This window comes from Rhynchophorus ferrugineus, unplaced genomic scaffold (genome assembly GCF_030347505.1).
Source record: "Rhynchophorus ferrugineus isolate W39M unplaced genomic scaffold, kcgeb_rfMv2 rfM2, whole genome shotgun sequence".
NCBI lineage: Eukaryota > Metazoa > Arthropoda > Insecta > Coleoptera > Curculionidae > Rhynchophorus > Rhynchophorus ferrugineus.
In genome coordinates, this window is record NW_027472581.1 from 47194337 (window position 1) to 47209857 (window position 15521).

Genomic DNA, 15521 nt, shown 5'->3' on the forward strand with positions numbered 1-15521 from the left:
GTATACTTTCACCCTATTTTATCAACTAGCAGATGTTCAAATATTAATGTCTATTCGGACCTTACATTAAATTCTATAAAACAAAGGAAAACTAATGACAAATTTAGTTTATGGTTCTCTATGTTGTTCAGAATCTCCAATGTTAATAACACAAAACAAGAATATTTTACGTCGTTAGTAGATATTTGATTATCGACATTTATACAAGACTTCAGTAATTACAACTATCCAGTGTACCTGTATGAACTAAACATTATCCTTTAATTTTGATTATAGCATTGTCATTTTTTCTGTCTAGCATTATATCAGAAAGACCACTTTTAAAAACTGTGTCAATCTAAAATTCTAATCAAATCCTTTAACTAAAATTTACAAATCGTTTTATAAATATTTTCCTTAAATGTATTAATTGTATAATTAGAAAAATGCGTTAACTAATAACGCATTTATTAAAATAAATGCTTATTTTTCTTGTTTTTTGTTAGTCTGTTTGTTGCTTCTTCTAATTTCAACTAACTGGTGTCTAACTCGTGCAATAGGATCTTGAAGAAATTAGTTATCATGTGCACATCTAATGCTAATATTCTAAAATTCACGCTAAGCAGTCACTGTTGTGAAATGGATTGGATACTCTACCACAATATGAGTTTGTCGAACCTCAAGTAACAATTTTGTTTTTTTACGCTGCTTTCTAATCGCATCAAAAAATTATATTGTAATCAAAATTCATGTTATGGTCTATGAAAATGCAAGATTCTTCAACGTCTTCTTTAATATTATCCCTTTTAAAGTAGTTCTGGTTCTTCCAATTTCTAAAACACCTCTGAAGCTCATTCTTTAGGATAGCTTTGATCTCTTTCAGCAATTCACTGTGAGTCTATGCTTACAAACGACAGCCCTTCAAAGTTTTTTTTAGAACAAAAAAAGTCACAGGGTCCTTATCTAGGAGCATGATTTTCTGATGCTGATTGCTTGTTAAATTTTTGTCAATGAGTCATTATCAGCAAATTTACCATGATTCAGAAGCCATATTTATCATTTATTTATCAATCATTTATAGTAAAGCCTCTAATTCATTATTTATAAATAGTGAAAAAAAGTATGCAACCCACTGAAAGTTTATAAACACTTTCTAGACATGATTACTAACAAAAATGACATCCAGCAACACGTTAAATTTCAAGATTACATTATTTTTTGAACACATCTCGTATATAATCAAAATTATATGGTCCACCCTTGCAACGTAAACGAGTATGTTTACGATGAATATTTTTTTTTAATTTTTGGTTTTTATTATTTTTAATAAATTTTATTTTATATCAATAAAGATAATTAAACGTTTGGCAGATGATGTTAAAGAATGTATCCATTCTTGTTTGTATCTTATCTATGCACATTGAACAAATATTCACTGATATTATAATCTAATTCTCTTTATTTGTTAAAGGGTTCCTTATTTATTCGAGCGCCATTTTCGGCATCTCGCCCGACGATAGGTAGCATACAAATTACGTTACAGTGCCGAATTAAATTTTGTACTTCATGTTTATAATTAACCAGTTAGTCATTCAACACATGAAACTAATTCTTTATAGGCTCTAATTTTGTAGTCGGAAGTTGTGATCATCTAGAATAATGAATCCGTATAAGAATTATTTCTGCCTATAAAATGTAAGCGCACAATCACATTTAAAAATAATCTGCGTATGTAATGCAAATTGGAAGCTTTGTTCTAATATGGTGGTCATTCGCAAACCAATAGAAGCTGTTAGAAATTCAATATTTAATTTTAACATTTATAAATCTGTTATGCTGAATAATATAAACCTAGCATATGTGTCTTCAACTTCGGTTATTTCATTGCGATCTTTTGTACAATTTAATGAAATGAATCTAATGAAATCGGAGTAACGGGTTAATAAAAATGCATTTATTTCCGTATTTACGTTGAGATTGATAAATATTTGATGAAATATAATTAGAAATAAGTTAGAATAAGTTGAAAACCAATCATAGTGAATTACGTGAGTTGGGAGTCAGATGTGTATATGGATGTCGGAAACGGCAAAGAATATCGATAGATCCGTTTATCGTTATTAAAAAAATATGTATTTATTATAAATTTACAACCTTGATGGCAAAATGTTTTCTATATTCAATAAAAATATAGATATATAGTCTATTCAAAGCTATTTTAGTAATGCGTCATGGATATTTGTGACGTCCAAACATTGCAATATTGCTGCATCAACAGTGAGTTTTAGTTCAGTTTGGCTTTGACATCAAGAAAATTCTAATCTAAATAAAACAATTGAACAGAAATGTTATCAAATATAATTTATTTTAACATTATAGTACATCCAATACATATATTATCGTAGGACTTAAACGATTAAGTACAATTAAGAACACAGGTATAAGAAACACAGTTTGTGGGCTAGATTTGTTTTATTTACATTGAACTCTTTTCTACACCATCCATGAGGTAGAGTTTCTAGGCGGGTTTTTTTATGTAGTGGTATCCCCCTGTAGGCCTAATTAGTCCACCTAATTAACAATTGTACATCTGAGAAACGTATTTTACTTTCATTCGAGAGCATATTTACTTTTAGTTAGTTCTTGTTTCTTTCGATGGTGTGCCAAGTCATTTTGGTATCACTGTATATTTTATTTCTTCTGCTACTATCTGTGTACACCATTCTCCATAAAATTAATCAATGAATTATGTCTAATGCATTTACCATATCTACAAAACAATTAGAATGAATATCTCCTCATATGTTCTAACCTACCGCTCATATTTAATTTTGAACAACTATAATCATATCTGTGCACACAAATCTTTCACGCCCTACAATACAATTTTCTACAGTTATCACTCGGTCTCAGGGATTTCCAGCATTGCAGAGGATTATCAAATATCCTGAACGTTTCCTTCAGTCATTTTCACTTTCCGACACACGGTCCAATTCAATCACTAAACTGTTAATTTCTAATATGTTTAAAATATGTTAACGATTTCCCCATTTATCAATTACATCCTCTGTATGTCTTATCGAGTTCACCCAAACCGAAAATGTTATGGTTGATAATACTTATTTCCACATACCCAAACAGTTTTTGATGGTATATGCTTCTCAACTTGCAATTAATTATTAATAAATATAATGACCAACTAAACCTAATCGGATTAACGGGTTAATACAAATACATTTATTTCCATATTTACGTCGAGATTACGTCGTAATGAATGCTATTGTCACTTTTACCTTTTTCCATCAGTGTTATCTTTACACTTTTTTGTTACTGTCTTGCCAAGAGTGCCACAATGAAACATTTTGAAATATTCAAGTTTCACCAAGAGACACAGATTCAAATAGTTTATCTTCCTTGGTCTTATTTTGTGCCTTTAAAAATTGGATTCTTTTTAAGGTAATGTCTGGAAGTTGCATTAAACTTTTCCCAGGGTTATCTTTACACCATTTAAACCCTAATTCCTGTAAGAGTGTATGAAGGGATGTCTTACATTCCTCAAAGAGCTGCATGTCCCTAATTCTTTTATGTATACTTTCCAAACAGACAATTTTCTCTAAACTAATTTTATTAAATTTTGTTTATATCGATAAAGTAGTTTGTGTACTTACTGTTCTTATACATTTCGTATATTTGGTCTCGAATAGACCCAACATCAAGATGGTTAAGATTCGTCACCCACTTGTATGTAGACGGGTTTTCTTGGGTGAATCTAATCGAATCGAAGAAAATCGAATTATTCATTTTGTAAGCGATGTTATTCACAATACCCACGCTAATATTTAGCGCGACAGCAACCCGCTAAAAATATTTTCAATAAAATTGTAGGGGCTTATATTATTTATGGTGATATTATCAATAATTACCTCTCTAACGGAATTTACCGGCAAAAGGGGGCCTCCATTATGTCGTTCCTTTTCGAAATAACCTATTAAAGCCGCAATCAATTTATGACCCTGAATATCTATTGTTTTCGAAATTTTCAAACAATGTAATTTGATATATTTCGAAGCGATTTAAATTGTATTACTAATAAAAGGGCTAAAATAATGTTTGTCGGTTTATAACCTGTAGTAATTATAACTAATATTTTGAATAATTTAGCGTACATCTGACAACCGGACGGCGAACAGTATGCAAAATTCTTGAAAGCAATAGTGATAAGAGGTTTTAACTTTTACCTATAAATTATTGTGGCTGTATAATTAACTCTAATTTTTAGATGCACTATAATGTTAAACTAAATTATATTTGGTAACATTTTTGTTCAATTATTTTATTTAGATTAGAATTTTCTTGTATGTCAAAGCCACACTGAACTAAACTCAGAGTTGATGAGGCAACATTGCCACAAATTGTATTTTTGGTTTACAACGTTTGCCTGTGTATAATCTCTAATTATTCTGTATGTCTCTTTTTAACTAGTGTAAAATGAGAAGGAAGCACGCTCCTAGCCTAAGACGAATTTTACATTTTCAGAAGCTGTATTTGTATTTTCATGTGCATGGAAGTATTTTCTACGTCATCCATGAGGGGTATTGGCTGTTTTGTTTCAAAGACTGTATCTTTATCGATTTTAAAGATATATATTACATATTTAAACGATTTTTTTTAAATCCTAGGATGCAAATGTCATTTTCATACGAGATTCGTAAATATGTAGGTTTTAGATCATTTGATCGTTATATCTGGGTTTGTACAGAACCACATATCACTTTGATGATTTCATACTTCACGTTCATTGCTTTTTAATATTCCCTCAAAATCTTTATTTACTACAGAAATAATATTGTTTTAATAAATACTATATACTATATAATTAATCATTTTCTAAGATAACCGCCGCTATAATAAGTGAATTAAAGTATGAATTGTCATTCAGCTATGTGCCACATTAAGCTCTATCCGGTTTCTCACTCTCCCGACATTTCAAAGAATTATTTCGGGGAATACGATTTAATATTAAAGAAAATATTTTCATCCCTTCCAGTGCACTGATGGCATCCATAAAACGGCGATCATTCAAATAAGTATACTTTCAATTTCAAATTAAAACATCAAAAATTCATTTTGTTTTAGTAATGTGTGTGCAAAGTTTTACGTGACTACTAGTAGTGTAAAAACGTTTCGTTTAGTTTTATATGTTTACAGTTATGCCTTTTTGATGGGGTACAAATTATAAACAATCATTTTAGGATGTTTATGGTTATAAAGAAGATAAGATAAACTCTGTTTTAAGAAGGGTACTTTCGAGAAGGAAATTTACGAGATGAAAAACGAATATGAGTTTAGTATCGCTAAAATATTTGAAATTAAAAGAAATAAATAAATGCAGTAATAATGTATTGTTGATTAGAATATTTTTAATTGATTATACTGATATTAGGATTATTTCGATTTTTTAATTATTATTATGAGGAATTATTTGTATTAAGAGTTATGGGAAAATTGTTTTTATAAAATTATTTCTTGTATATCAGATTTTTATTATCTTATTATTATATCTAGTAATGCATAGGGTAATTAAACAAACCATTTTTCAAAAACACAGTTCAACAAAATACGAAATTTGTTGGTATATTTACGTATATAAAATGCTTTTAAGGCGATCTTATTTTTCGTTTCAGGATTAGTCTTCCAACGTGATTGAAATGGATAATATACGACTAATGCCTCTTACAGATTTGTCTAAATATTGTTAATTGAATATATACTCTTAATTCATAAATTAGTTATGGTGCATGTGCATGTGTTTTGATCAATTTTTCATCCAAAAAGTCCTTTATTAACAATTGGTACACCTTTTTTCAATCTTTCTGGCAACATGACGATACCGTATTGGAAGAATAGCATACATATCTTCACCGATTCCATACTCTTGCGGATTTTCAAATATTTTCAAATGTCTTGTATTCCTGGGTATCATATCAGTGCCAAGTGTACATGTATTGTTTATGAGTGTAGTAACTGAGTAGTATTTTTTGTTAATTTTATGTTTACATTATTCCTGGATTAGTTTATATGATTATTTATTACTTAATAGAGAATTAGTAGGAGTCAATAATAGCGTGTAAGGTGTGAAGTATTGGTAAAATGTTATAATTTTGTAACATTAATTTTATAGATTGCTAAGGAACAAAAGTTTGTTTATGTTAAATAATATAACAATACTGAACAATATGACGTAGTTTCGGTAAATGCGATATGCGGAAAGGACTCTCGAGTAGGGTACTACTACAAATGTAAAATATGTTTAAATTTATATAATTGCCAGTACCCTGAAAAGTATATCAGAGGTATTGTTGGTAAACACATTCATATTGTTTGTTGTTTTTTTATGAGAGAAGCAGCCATACCACAGCTATAACGGCAAAAATATGAGTGGAATTGGTGAAAATTTCTGTATGCTCGAAAGAACGTTGGTTTGGCCGCGATTCAATCATTGATATATTTTCACACTTCTTCAATATTTCAAAACGGTGTGCCACACAAGCCATGTTGCATCGTTCTGAACAAGTAGTAATCGGAGTATGCTGAGTTCAACCGAGCTTTCAGCTCCAACTGTGTTTACAGTTTATTAGTTTACTAGTCGGTTTTAGTAGCACGTAATACGGTACACTTTTTTATACATGTACAAGGAAGTGTACTGGAACCAATGGTTTATCTACTTTACACTTGTGATATACCACAAATGGAAAATATTACGATGGCTACATTTGCTGATGATACTGCGATTATAGCTGTCAGAGACAATAGTAAAGAAGTCTCACGAAAATTACAACAGGCAAGTGACAATATAAATGATTGGACACAAGCTTGGAAAATACAATGGAAAACAACACAATATAAATAGATCATACAAGCACCAATAACATTAAATAATACTATCATTCCATATAGCAACAACGCTAAATATCTCGGAATGAATCTCGATGCAAAAAAGAACTGGAATTGAAATATAGGAAAATGTACTGACTAATTGGAAGAAAATCACAACTATCAGTACATAATAAATTGCTATTATATAAGCAAATACTGACACCTATATGGACATTCGGAGTTCAATTATGGGGATGTTCTGCAAAAAGTAGCATAAATAAAATACAAATTTTTCAGAACAAAGTCCTGAGAAGTATTGTGGGTGCACCCAAATACTATAGGACTGATTACCTACATCAAGACCTTCAGATACCCACAGTCAGTCAAGAAATCAAGAGAATTGCAAGGGGGCATGAGGAAAGGCTCCATTCTCACGAGAATATTGAAATATTGTAGCTTTTGGATACCACCAGTGAGGTGCATATATTTAAAAATACAGCAGTGACATCTATAAACATTATTTCACGAGAGACTGAGATAGGGCCGATGGGTCCTCCTAGTTATATACCAAGATTTAAGTTATCATAAAGACAAATTGTAGGTTAGACGGAAACGACCAGTAACAATGTATTAATTAAATAATAAAACTTTTTTCTGCTTCGATGTCAATGTGGATGACTCTCCTCAAGTAACCCATTACTTATTACGCTTAAGATCGTGATAGTAGATCTATTTTCATATCGCCAGTTACAGTAGGCCACAGAAAACTCGCCATGACATTTTTCAGTCACTTTGTCAAACCTTTTTCATCGTATATAAACGTCTGAATGGAAACCGTTGACTTATCAACTGCTAAGCCATCCAAAAATTCTTTAAGACTTTGAGACAGTTTTTTTTTCGTCCAGTAAATCTTGTAATTCATTGTATTCGAACTTGCTTGGTTCTCTACCACCTTCAACCGGTTTACCACTTTTAAATCGTTAAAACGAAAATTGGAATATGACGGAGCAGCATCACCATAAGTTTCGAAAAGCTTTTAATGGTCTTCGGCAGATATCTTTAAATCAAACTAGCGTCTATATATACTAAATAACTCACTAATGTAAAATTAATTCCAAAGTGCCAAAATCGTCGAATTTAACAATTAGATTGGGTTGTTTAACACTTACTTACATTTGTACTTCGCATTATCACCAATAGATATAGCTGATCAAAATACATACAGGTCTAAATTAAATTAATCTAAATTAATTAAAAAATAATTTTCTATATTTACTAAATAAAATCGGAAACAGCCATTAACATACATATTATTAGTCATTACTTGTATATATATTTTTAAGTAGGTTATTAACTAATTACCAAACAGTTTGACCCTAGCAAAATATTATCACAGAAACAAAACTAACATCCGGTTCGTTCGTTCATTCATCGCCGAAAAATAATCGGCAAAATCATGGAGACGACATTAATATCGATATTAACTTGACCTGAAGCCGACCCTGTGCTATATCCGGCACCGTACCTGCTAATATGCATTCTATGACCGGAAGGATATTAATTATCAACGGAATGCGACCCATTCTGAAAAGCAACGAGTGATCAGATGAAAACGTGCGTATTCGGTTGACGGTACACGTTCACGTCGCCCGTAGTATCGACTGAGTCATAGGCCCATTCGGACGTCGCTTGATTCGGAGTTTCGTCAGTTCGTTGGCGGATCCGTCAGAAGAATTGAATGAAAGTTATTGCGGTACGCGCGCGTGTGTGGTCTGCCTTGCTTCAGTCAGTTTTTAGTCATACCGTTCGGTCAGCCTTGTTAGATAGTTGGGTTAGTTCAATTCTCGGCGACAATTAAAGTGATACAGTTGGTTTTTTCGTGTGAAACTCGTTACTGTGTCAAGCTAAAATGCAGCAATATTTTGGAAGTGGATATTTATGAAAAGGGATTTCGATGAATGGAGCATCATAGTAAAACGTAAATCAGCGTTTACTTTAGTTCAATATAACATCTTATATATTCTCGTAAGTAAACGTATTAACAGGATGTTCAATAAATATGATACAGCAGCATTAACAAAGACCATGATACTTCAAGTATTATTATTTAGAATTATAATTTGTTTACAGAAATAATTATTATTGAATAATTATTGAATTATTTTCATTATAACTACATATTTTTGAACTGAAAGAAAAACTGTTTGTAAATATCTCAAATGATTCATCTTAATTAAGTTATTCTTAATTATTTTAACAATATTTATTAGATCAATCAATTTTCTTTTTAAAAAAATAATGCTGTAATAACCACCCTTTAACAATAAATTAAATGTAATAGTACTAATTTGGAATTGATTTAATTGGAAATAAAATTATTTGAATTAAAACTAATTGGAAATTGATTAAAAAAGATTTATAAAAAGATATTTAGATTCTAAATATCATTTTAATTTTATACTCTCAAATCTAATTTTAAGAATACCCAATACCTTATCATTTAGTTTAATTAATATTTTAATATGCCAATACACATCTAAATATGTTCAGTATTACATGTTATAGATTTAACATTAAATTTAACATCATAAATATTTTTGGAAATATATTTATATCCTAAATTTCATCTTCTTAATCTAATTATTATTAATATAGAAACGAAATATATGAGGAAACATTAAGGCTTACTGTTTTTGACATCAGTATATCCTATATATGAATAATACCGATATTAAAGAGATGTATTGTTTATTTTAATTATGACGTAAAGTTGTCGGAAACGTTATTTAAAACATTAACTAATTTTCTTTTGTGCCGAAACCATTAAATAATCTTATTTATAAATATAATATAATATATTTTTAAAATAATATATAATAATAATAAATAATATTTTATAAAAACAGTTTTTTAACTACTATTCCTTTATATTACTAAAACTAAGATGTTTTACTTATGTTAGTGGTATAATAAAAGGAAAACCGCTGCCTAGGGACTTTGAATATTTGTCTAGATTTTTTTTTGTTCCCTATTATTATTTATTTAATTACAATTGTGATTACTTTACAGTATTTTATGTGCAAGTAATCAGAAATCTATAAATCACAATAGAAATCATTTAATGAAGCGGGGTATCCCTATGTTCATTATGTCCATTCTTTCTTATTTTGTGCCTTTCGTTTTCTATTACCTTCAGCGGTTTATCTCATTTGTCTCATTTGTCATACTCTGTAGTACTATTTTGGTATCTGCAATTTATGTTTTATATATGTGTTTCTTCAATATAATCTATAACTCGCAGCATATTAATGCTGGACCGTGAATAGTTTTATAAAGATTTATTCTCGTTGTTTTTATAATCTACTGCTTATGTAACTTTTGTTTATTTAATGGCATAGTTTTATATTCTTTTTTATTATGGATGACCTTACTATATTGGAAGATTTAACTTTAATATCCTGAGAACTTGGCAGATCAATTTAAGTGACGTAGAATAAAGATATCGATGCTAATTTCAAGTTACTAGACCAATTAAGCTCGAAAATTAACAATCACAATATATTCTTAGAAATTAAACCAGAGACTCTCATTATCCACACTAAAGTGATACACACATATCTTTATAATTACATCTAAATCTATTATCTATTTCTAAAACATATAATGGCCGACTAAACCAGTTTTGCAGTGCTCAGACGCTCTTAAAAATATTTTACGATAAGACAAAGAAATGATGACATGTCTTCATCCAGAGATTGGCCTAAATGTCCAATTTATAACGTATTGATTCGGAAAACAGTAGGGGTGTTGGCCACTGAAAAAAATATTGGTATTTAAAAAAATATCCATATATCATTTTCGATATTTTTCAAAAATATATCGATATATCTGAGGAAAAAAAATAGCCTAAAAAAAGCCTAAAAAATATTTTTTTTTCTAAATCTCTTAAAAAGTAACAAATTAAGTACCAAAATTCAAAGGTTTTTTAAAAAATCATATTTAATTTATTCTGAAGAAATATCGATATATCAATATTTTTTCTGCATCCCTAACACAGTAAAATTTTAAAGATTCTACGAAGACAGACTTTAAATAACCCTAACGGTTTACAAATCTCTATCGATTAAAGAATTACGAAAAATCTTTACTACAACCTTTCAGCTCATTTATTTCTGCCGCTGGGTACTTAAAACACTTTTCAGCTTTTGTATCTTTATATCTTCCTATAATCAATTACTTTGCTTTCTTCGTATATCCATAATCATGTTTACATTTTTAACATTTCTTATTGTTGCTAACTATAATAAAACGATTGACAGTAGGAAAAAATTTACCCATGACACTATTCAAGAAGCAGATGAAACTTTCGTAAAATCACATGGTGAGCGTCTCGATCGATAGAAGGGTTGCTTATGCATCTCTGCAATCATGATCCACCACAGAGTTTAGTAACTCCAACAGTAATTGGTATTCTAGAAACTTAATTTACTGAATACGAGCCAACAATGAACGAATGGTAAATAGTGAATAATTCATTAAAGTGTAAATACTGCTACAGTCGACCAAGTGACAGCAAAAATGATCTGTTTATGCACATTTAGCGATCGAAGATAGTACCGTCAGCATAGAAGAAACCAATCGGTACCTATATTGAAAAAGGAAGACAGTAAATTCTGTAAAAACTGTGAAGGAATAAGTCTCTTATTAACTGTCGGAAAATTATTTATGAAAATCATACAAATGAGACTTCAAAGAGCTTACAAAGAGACACGCTGAGTAGTTAGACCGAATCGCGGTTGTGTAAAAGGAGCCAGTTTCTTAAAACTAGGGAGTGACTACCTGTAGCTGGATCTCAGAAGATACCCGGTACTACCTGTTTAATGGCTGAGACTGAGCCGATTATTCAGTGTCAGATCTCCTATTTATTTCTTTAACATTTATACCTTAAAACATTAGTACTCTGTGATTTATAACTAGAACGGGATTCGTATCTGCAACTTCCTTGATAGCGATGCAAATAGTTCAACAGCTTGGGCCAACACTACACTTTCAGACGAAACTAAGTATTTTACTGAATTATTAAATTTAACATACAGAAATAAAGTCTTCATGCTAAAATATATCATTAGATAATATATTATTTCATTCTTAATTCTTCAAATTGAAACATATTAATTCATATTTTTTATACTTTATTTTCGTTAGAATACTAAAGTTAATAGTGCTGTTTAATAAATTAGCCGCGCCTGAGAATTAAAGAGAAATTAAGTGGGTTTAGACCCTGGTTATCGCATTATTCGGACGATTAAAATTGTTAATACTGTATGTTCTTAGTAAAGCTATTAAATATTGCCATACAGAAGTATAAAACAAGAAATTTATTGTTCGGTAACAAAACGGAAAGAACCGGTGGGATATCCAGTAGCCGATAATATTTGAAGCTGATCTTAAGCTTTGTTCCAGTCATTAAATAAGGTAGTAAAACACTGATTCACTGTTAATCTGATGAGTTACTGTGCAATTAATATTTATATTCACCATATGAGTCTTTCTATTTTTATGCAAATGGAAGTTTAGGGTAAATGATGTGGCTCGGTGAATGGAGGTAAAACGAAATGAAACAGTGGTGTTTACATTATATGACCGTTATTTATTGGCTATATAAAAAAATGAGAAAAATACAGTTAGATAAAACGGATGGCAGCGGTGTTACCTGGTGACGAGGCTTGGGCAGTCGATGGTGGCACGTCTAAACCAAACGAGGGTTGAGCACTGAATGAATCGAAATACCCTTCAATAACATCCCAGATAAAAGTCTCGGGGTTGCCGCCAGCTATTCGTTATCGGGTTCTAGTTGGCGCTGCTGCCACCCCGCCCGTGTTCAACATCTGGGATTATATTTCTGGGTATTTTGTAGACCGTTATTCCACGATGTAAAATTCGACATGCCTCAAGGTCGCTACAGAAGATTTATAAAAATGGCTTGATTCATCAAATAGTATATATAATATCACCTTTAACATTTGGTTCTAACCTCACACGTTGATTTGGATCTAGTAGCATGTAACAGGTCAATTGAAGAGACCCCGGCCTGACACACAGATGGCGCTACTAGAATTAAGTCCATATGTTTTTTAGTTAGCCCTAACCCTTAGCCCAAAAGATTCGTGTATAAATTTGACAGCTATCGGATCACTAGTTTGTGAATTATAGCATTATAAGTGAAGAAACTTTTGTTATTGTGAAAAAAAATTGATAAAAAGGAATTTCACGTATTGATAAAATATTGCTTTTTGAAGGGAAAAAATACAGTTTAAGCAAACACTTGGCTTGATGCCGAGTTTTCGGACACTGTCCCAGGAAAATTAACCATGAATTGCTATGCTAAGTTTAAACGTTGCGAAATGGGCACCGAAGACGGTGAACGCAGTGGACGTGCAAAAGAGGTTGTTACCGACGAAAACATTAAAAAATCCACAAAATGGCTTTGAATGATCGTAAATTGAAACTGAATTAAATAGCAGACACTCTAAAGATATCAACTGAACGTGTACATCATATCATTCACGAATAGTTATGTATGAAAAAGCTCTGTGTAAAGTGGGTGCCGCGCGAGCTTACTTTTGACCAAAAACAACGACGAGTTGATGATTCGGAGTAGTGCTTGAAGATCAAGCGTAATAAACCCCAGTTTTTGCGTCGATTTGTGACAATGGATGAAACATGGCTCCATCATTTCACTCCGAAGTCCAATCGACAGTCATCCGAGTGGACTGCACATGATGAACCCGCTCTAAAGCGTGCGAAGTTCGGCTGGCAAGGTTATGGCGTCTGTATTTTGGGATGCGCATGGAATAATTTTCATTGACTACCTTAAAAAGGGAAGGACCATCAACAGCGACTATTACATAGCGTTATTGAACCGTTTGAAGGATGAAATCGCCGAAAACGACCGCATTTGAAGAAAAGGAAAGTGCTGCTTCACTAAGACAATGCACCATGTCACAGGTCAGTGAAAACGATGACAAAAATCCATGAATTGGGCTTCCTCATCCACCGTATTCTCCAGATCCGGCCCTGGACTATTTCCTGTTCTCAGATCTCAAATAATGCTCGGTGGGAAGAAATTTTCGTCAAATGAATAGGTGATCGTTGAAACTGAGGCCTATTTTGAAGCAAAAGACAAATTGTATTACAAAAATGGTATCGAAAAGTTGGAGGGTCGCTATTATCAGTGTATCACCTTTGAAAGGAATTATGTTGAATAAAAAAAAACTAATTTTGCCAAAGAAATGTGTTTTACTATGGTAGGCCGAGGACTTTTCAATTGACTTGTTAAATGAGCTGATATTCATTATCATTTCTCCTTGAAGGCAACTAATTTTAGAAATACTTAAAAACACATTATTTTAATTTTGAAATACATTTGAAATCGGTTCAAGCTAATGGGTAAATGTTAAATGGAATTCGTGTATTATTCCACACCTAACTTTCTATAAACTTTTGATCTAATTTGCGTTTTAGTGACAATAATAGCTTTTTCATGAATCGTTTTGTTGCAAGCACACCATCTGCGTTGTACTACGACTATCATTAATTTCTATTTAAATATTAAACTATTTTAATTGATTGGGATCTCTGTGATGTATTTTGCTGTGGTCTGTTGGTGACTACAACCTTCTAACAGGAAACTGTTGTATTGTTTTATTTCTTTGAAAATTTTACGTATTCAAATGTTGAATTACGATGGAATACGTTTCTCTCAAAAACTAGTAAAGTACTACCATTATAAATACATTTATTTAGTAAATTCTTACGTTATAGTAAAAATAAATTGTTATTACATAAAACTTTTATAACAATATAGTTAAGAACTTAATAAGAGCGAAAGAGTTAAGAAAACCTAAAATTTCTAAGGCACTATTATGATTAAAAATAGTAACTTTTGAATATAACTGACTTTTGAAATAAAACTGATTTGGTTATAATCTCTCTAGTTATTAACTCAAAAAGATGTTCCAAAACTGCTTTTTTAGTTTAGTTAATAGCCAAAAATCAAAGCGAGCTAAATCAGGCGTATAAATATCCGGGACCAAATTCTATGTAAGATTTATCATAATGAAAATGACCTCACGCAAACGACGCTTTATACTCAAATAATCCGAAAGCGCCGAAGAAATTGATAAGTGTTCAGATTGTTCATCACAGTAATATCTGCCTTTCAAAAGTACGGCAACCAATTTGGTTACACTCTTGATGCTAATCTGAAATGAAAAAAAAAAGATATACTATGAAAGATGATAGAGAACTCATTAAATTATCATCAGGCAGCTTTTATGATAAAACAGTCTGATATGCTCACTCTATACTATACCCATGTTCGATAATACGTATATAGAACGTTTCCTTATATATAATATTTGTAATAATTTGAAAAATCATACAAATACAAAGTGGTTTTATTGGATAAAACTGCACTGAACTGACTGCACTGCATGACTGATAACTGTTCGACTGATAACCAAAATTGACGGATTCGCAAATTCTATAATCGAACTGATACTCAATGACATCACAAAGTTGAAGCACATTTGGATATAGGCACCATATAGATACCAGCAAATATTCAATTTTACATGAACACTTCATTGTCATGATATTCAAAT

General features: G+C 31.1%; 1 protein-coding gene across 14 annotated transcripts in view; it reads left to right on the top strand.

The window, feature by feature from the left end:
• Hecw (Hecw ubiquitin protein ligase) overlaps window positions 1-15521 on the top strand; it is a 294511-nt gene that overhangs the window by 179275 nt on the left and 99715 nt on the right. For 2 of the 14 annotated variants that reach the window (XM_076395711.1, XM_076395716.1), the window contains exon 1: window positions 8460-8880. The exons of 11 other annotated variants lie outside the window; for them this stretch is intronic. Coding sequence is in view for 1 of the 3 variants with exons in the window: in XM_076395709.1 (XP_076251824.1) it covers window positions 8794-8833 (40 nt within the window). In the remaining 2 variants the exon portion in view is untranslated. Of the gene's footprint in view, window positions 1-8459; window positions 8881-15521 lie in introns of those variants that run through there. One more of the 14 variants, XM_076395709.1, reaches the window with a different exon arrangement.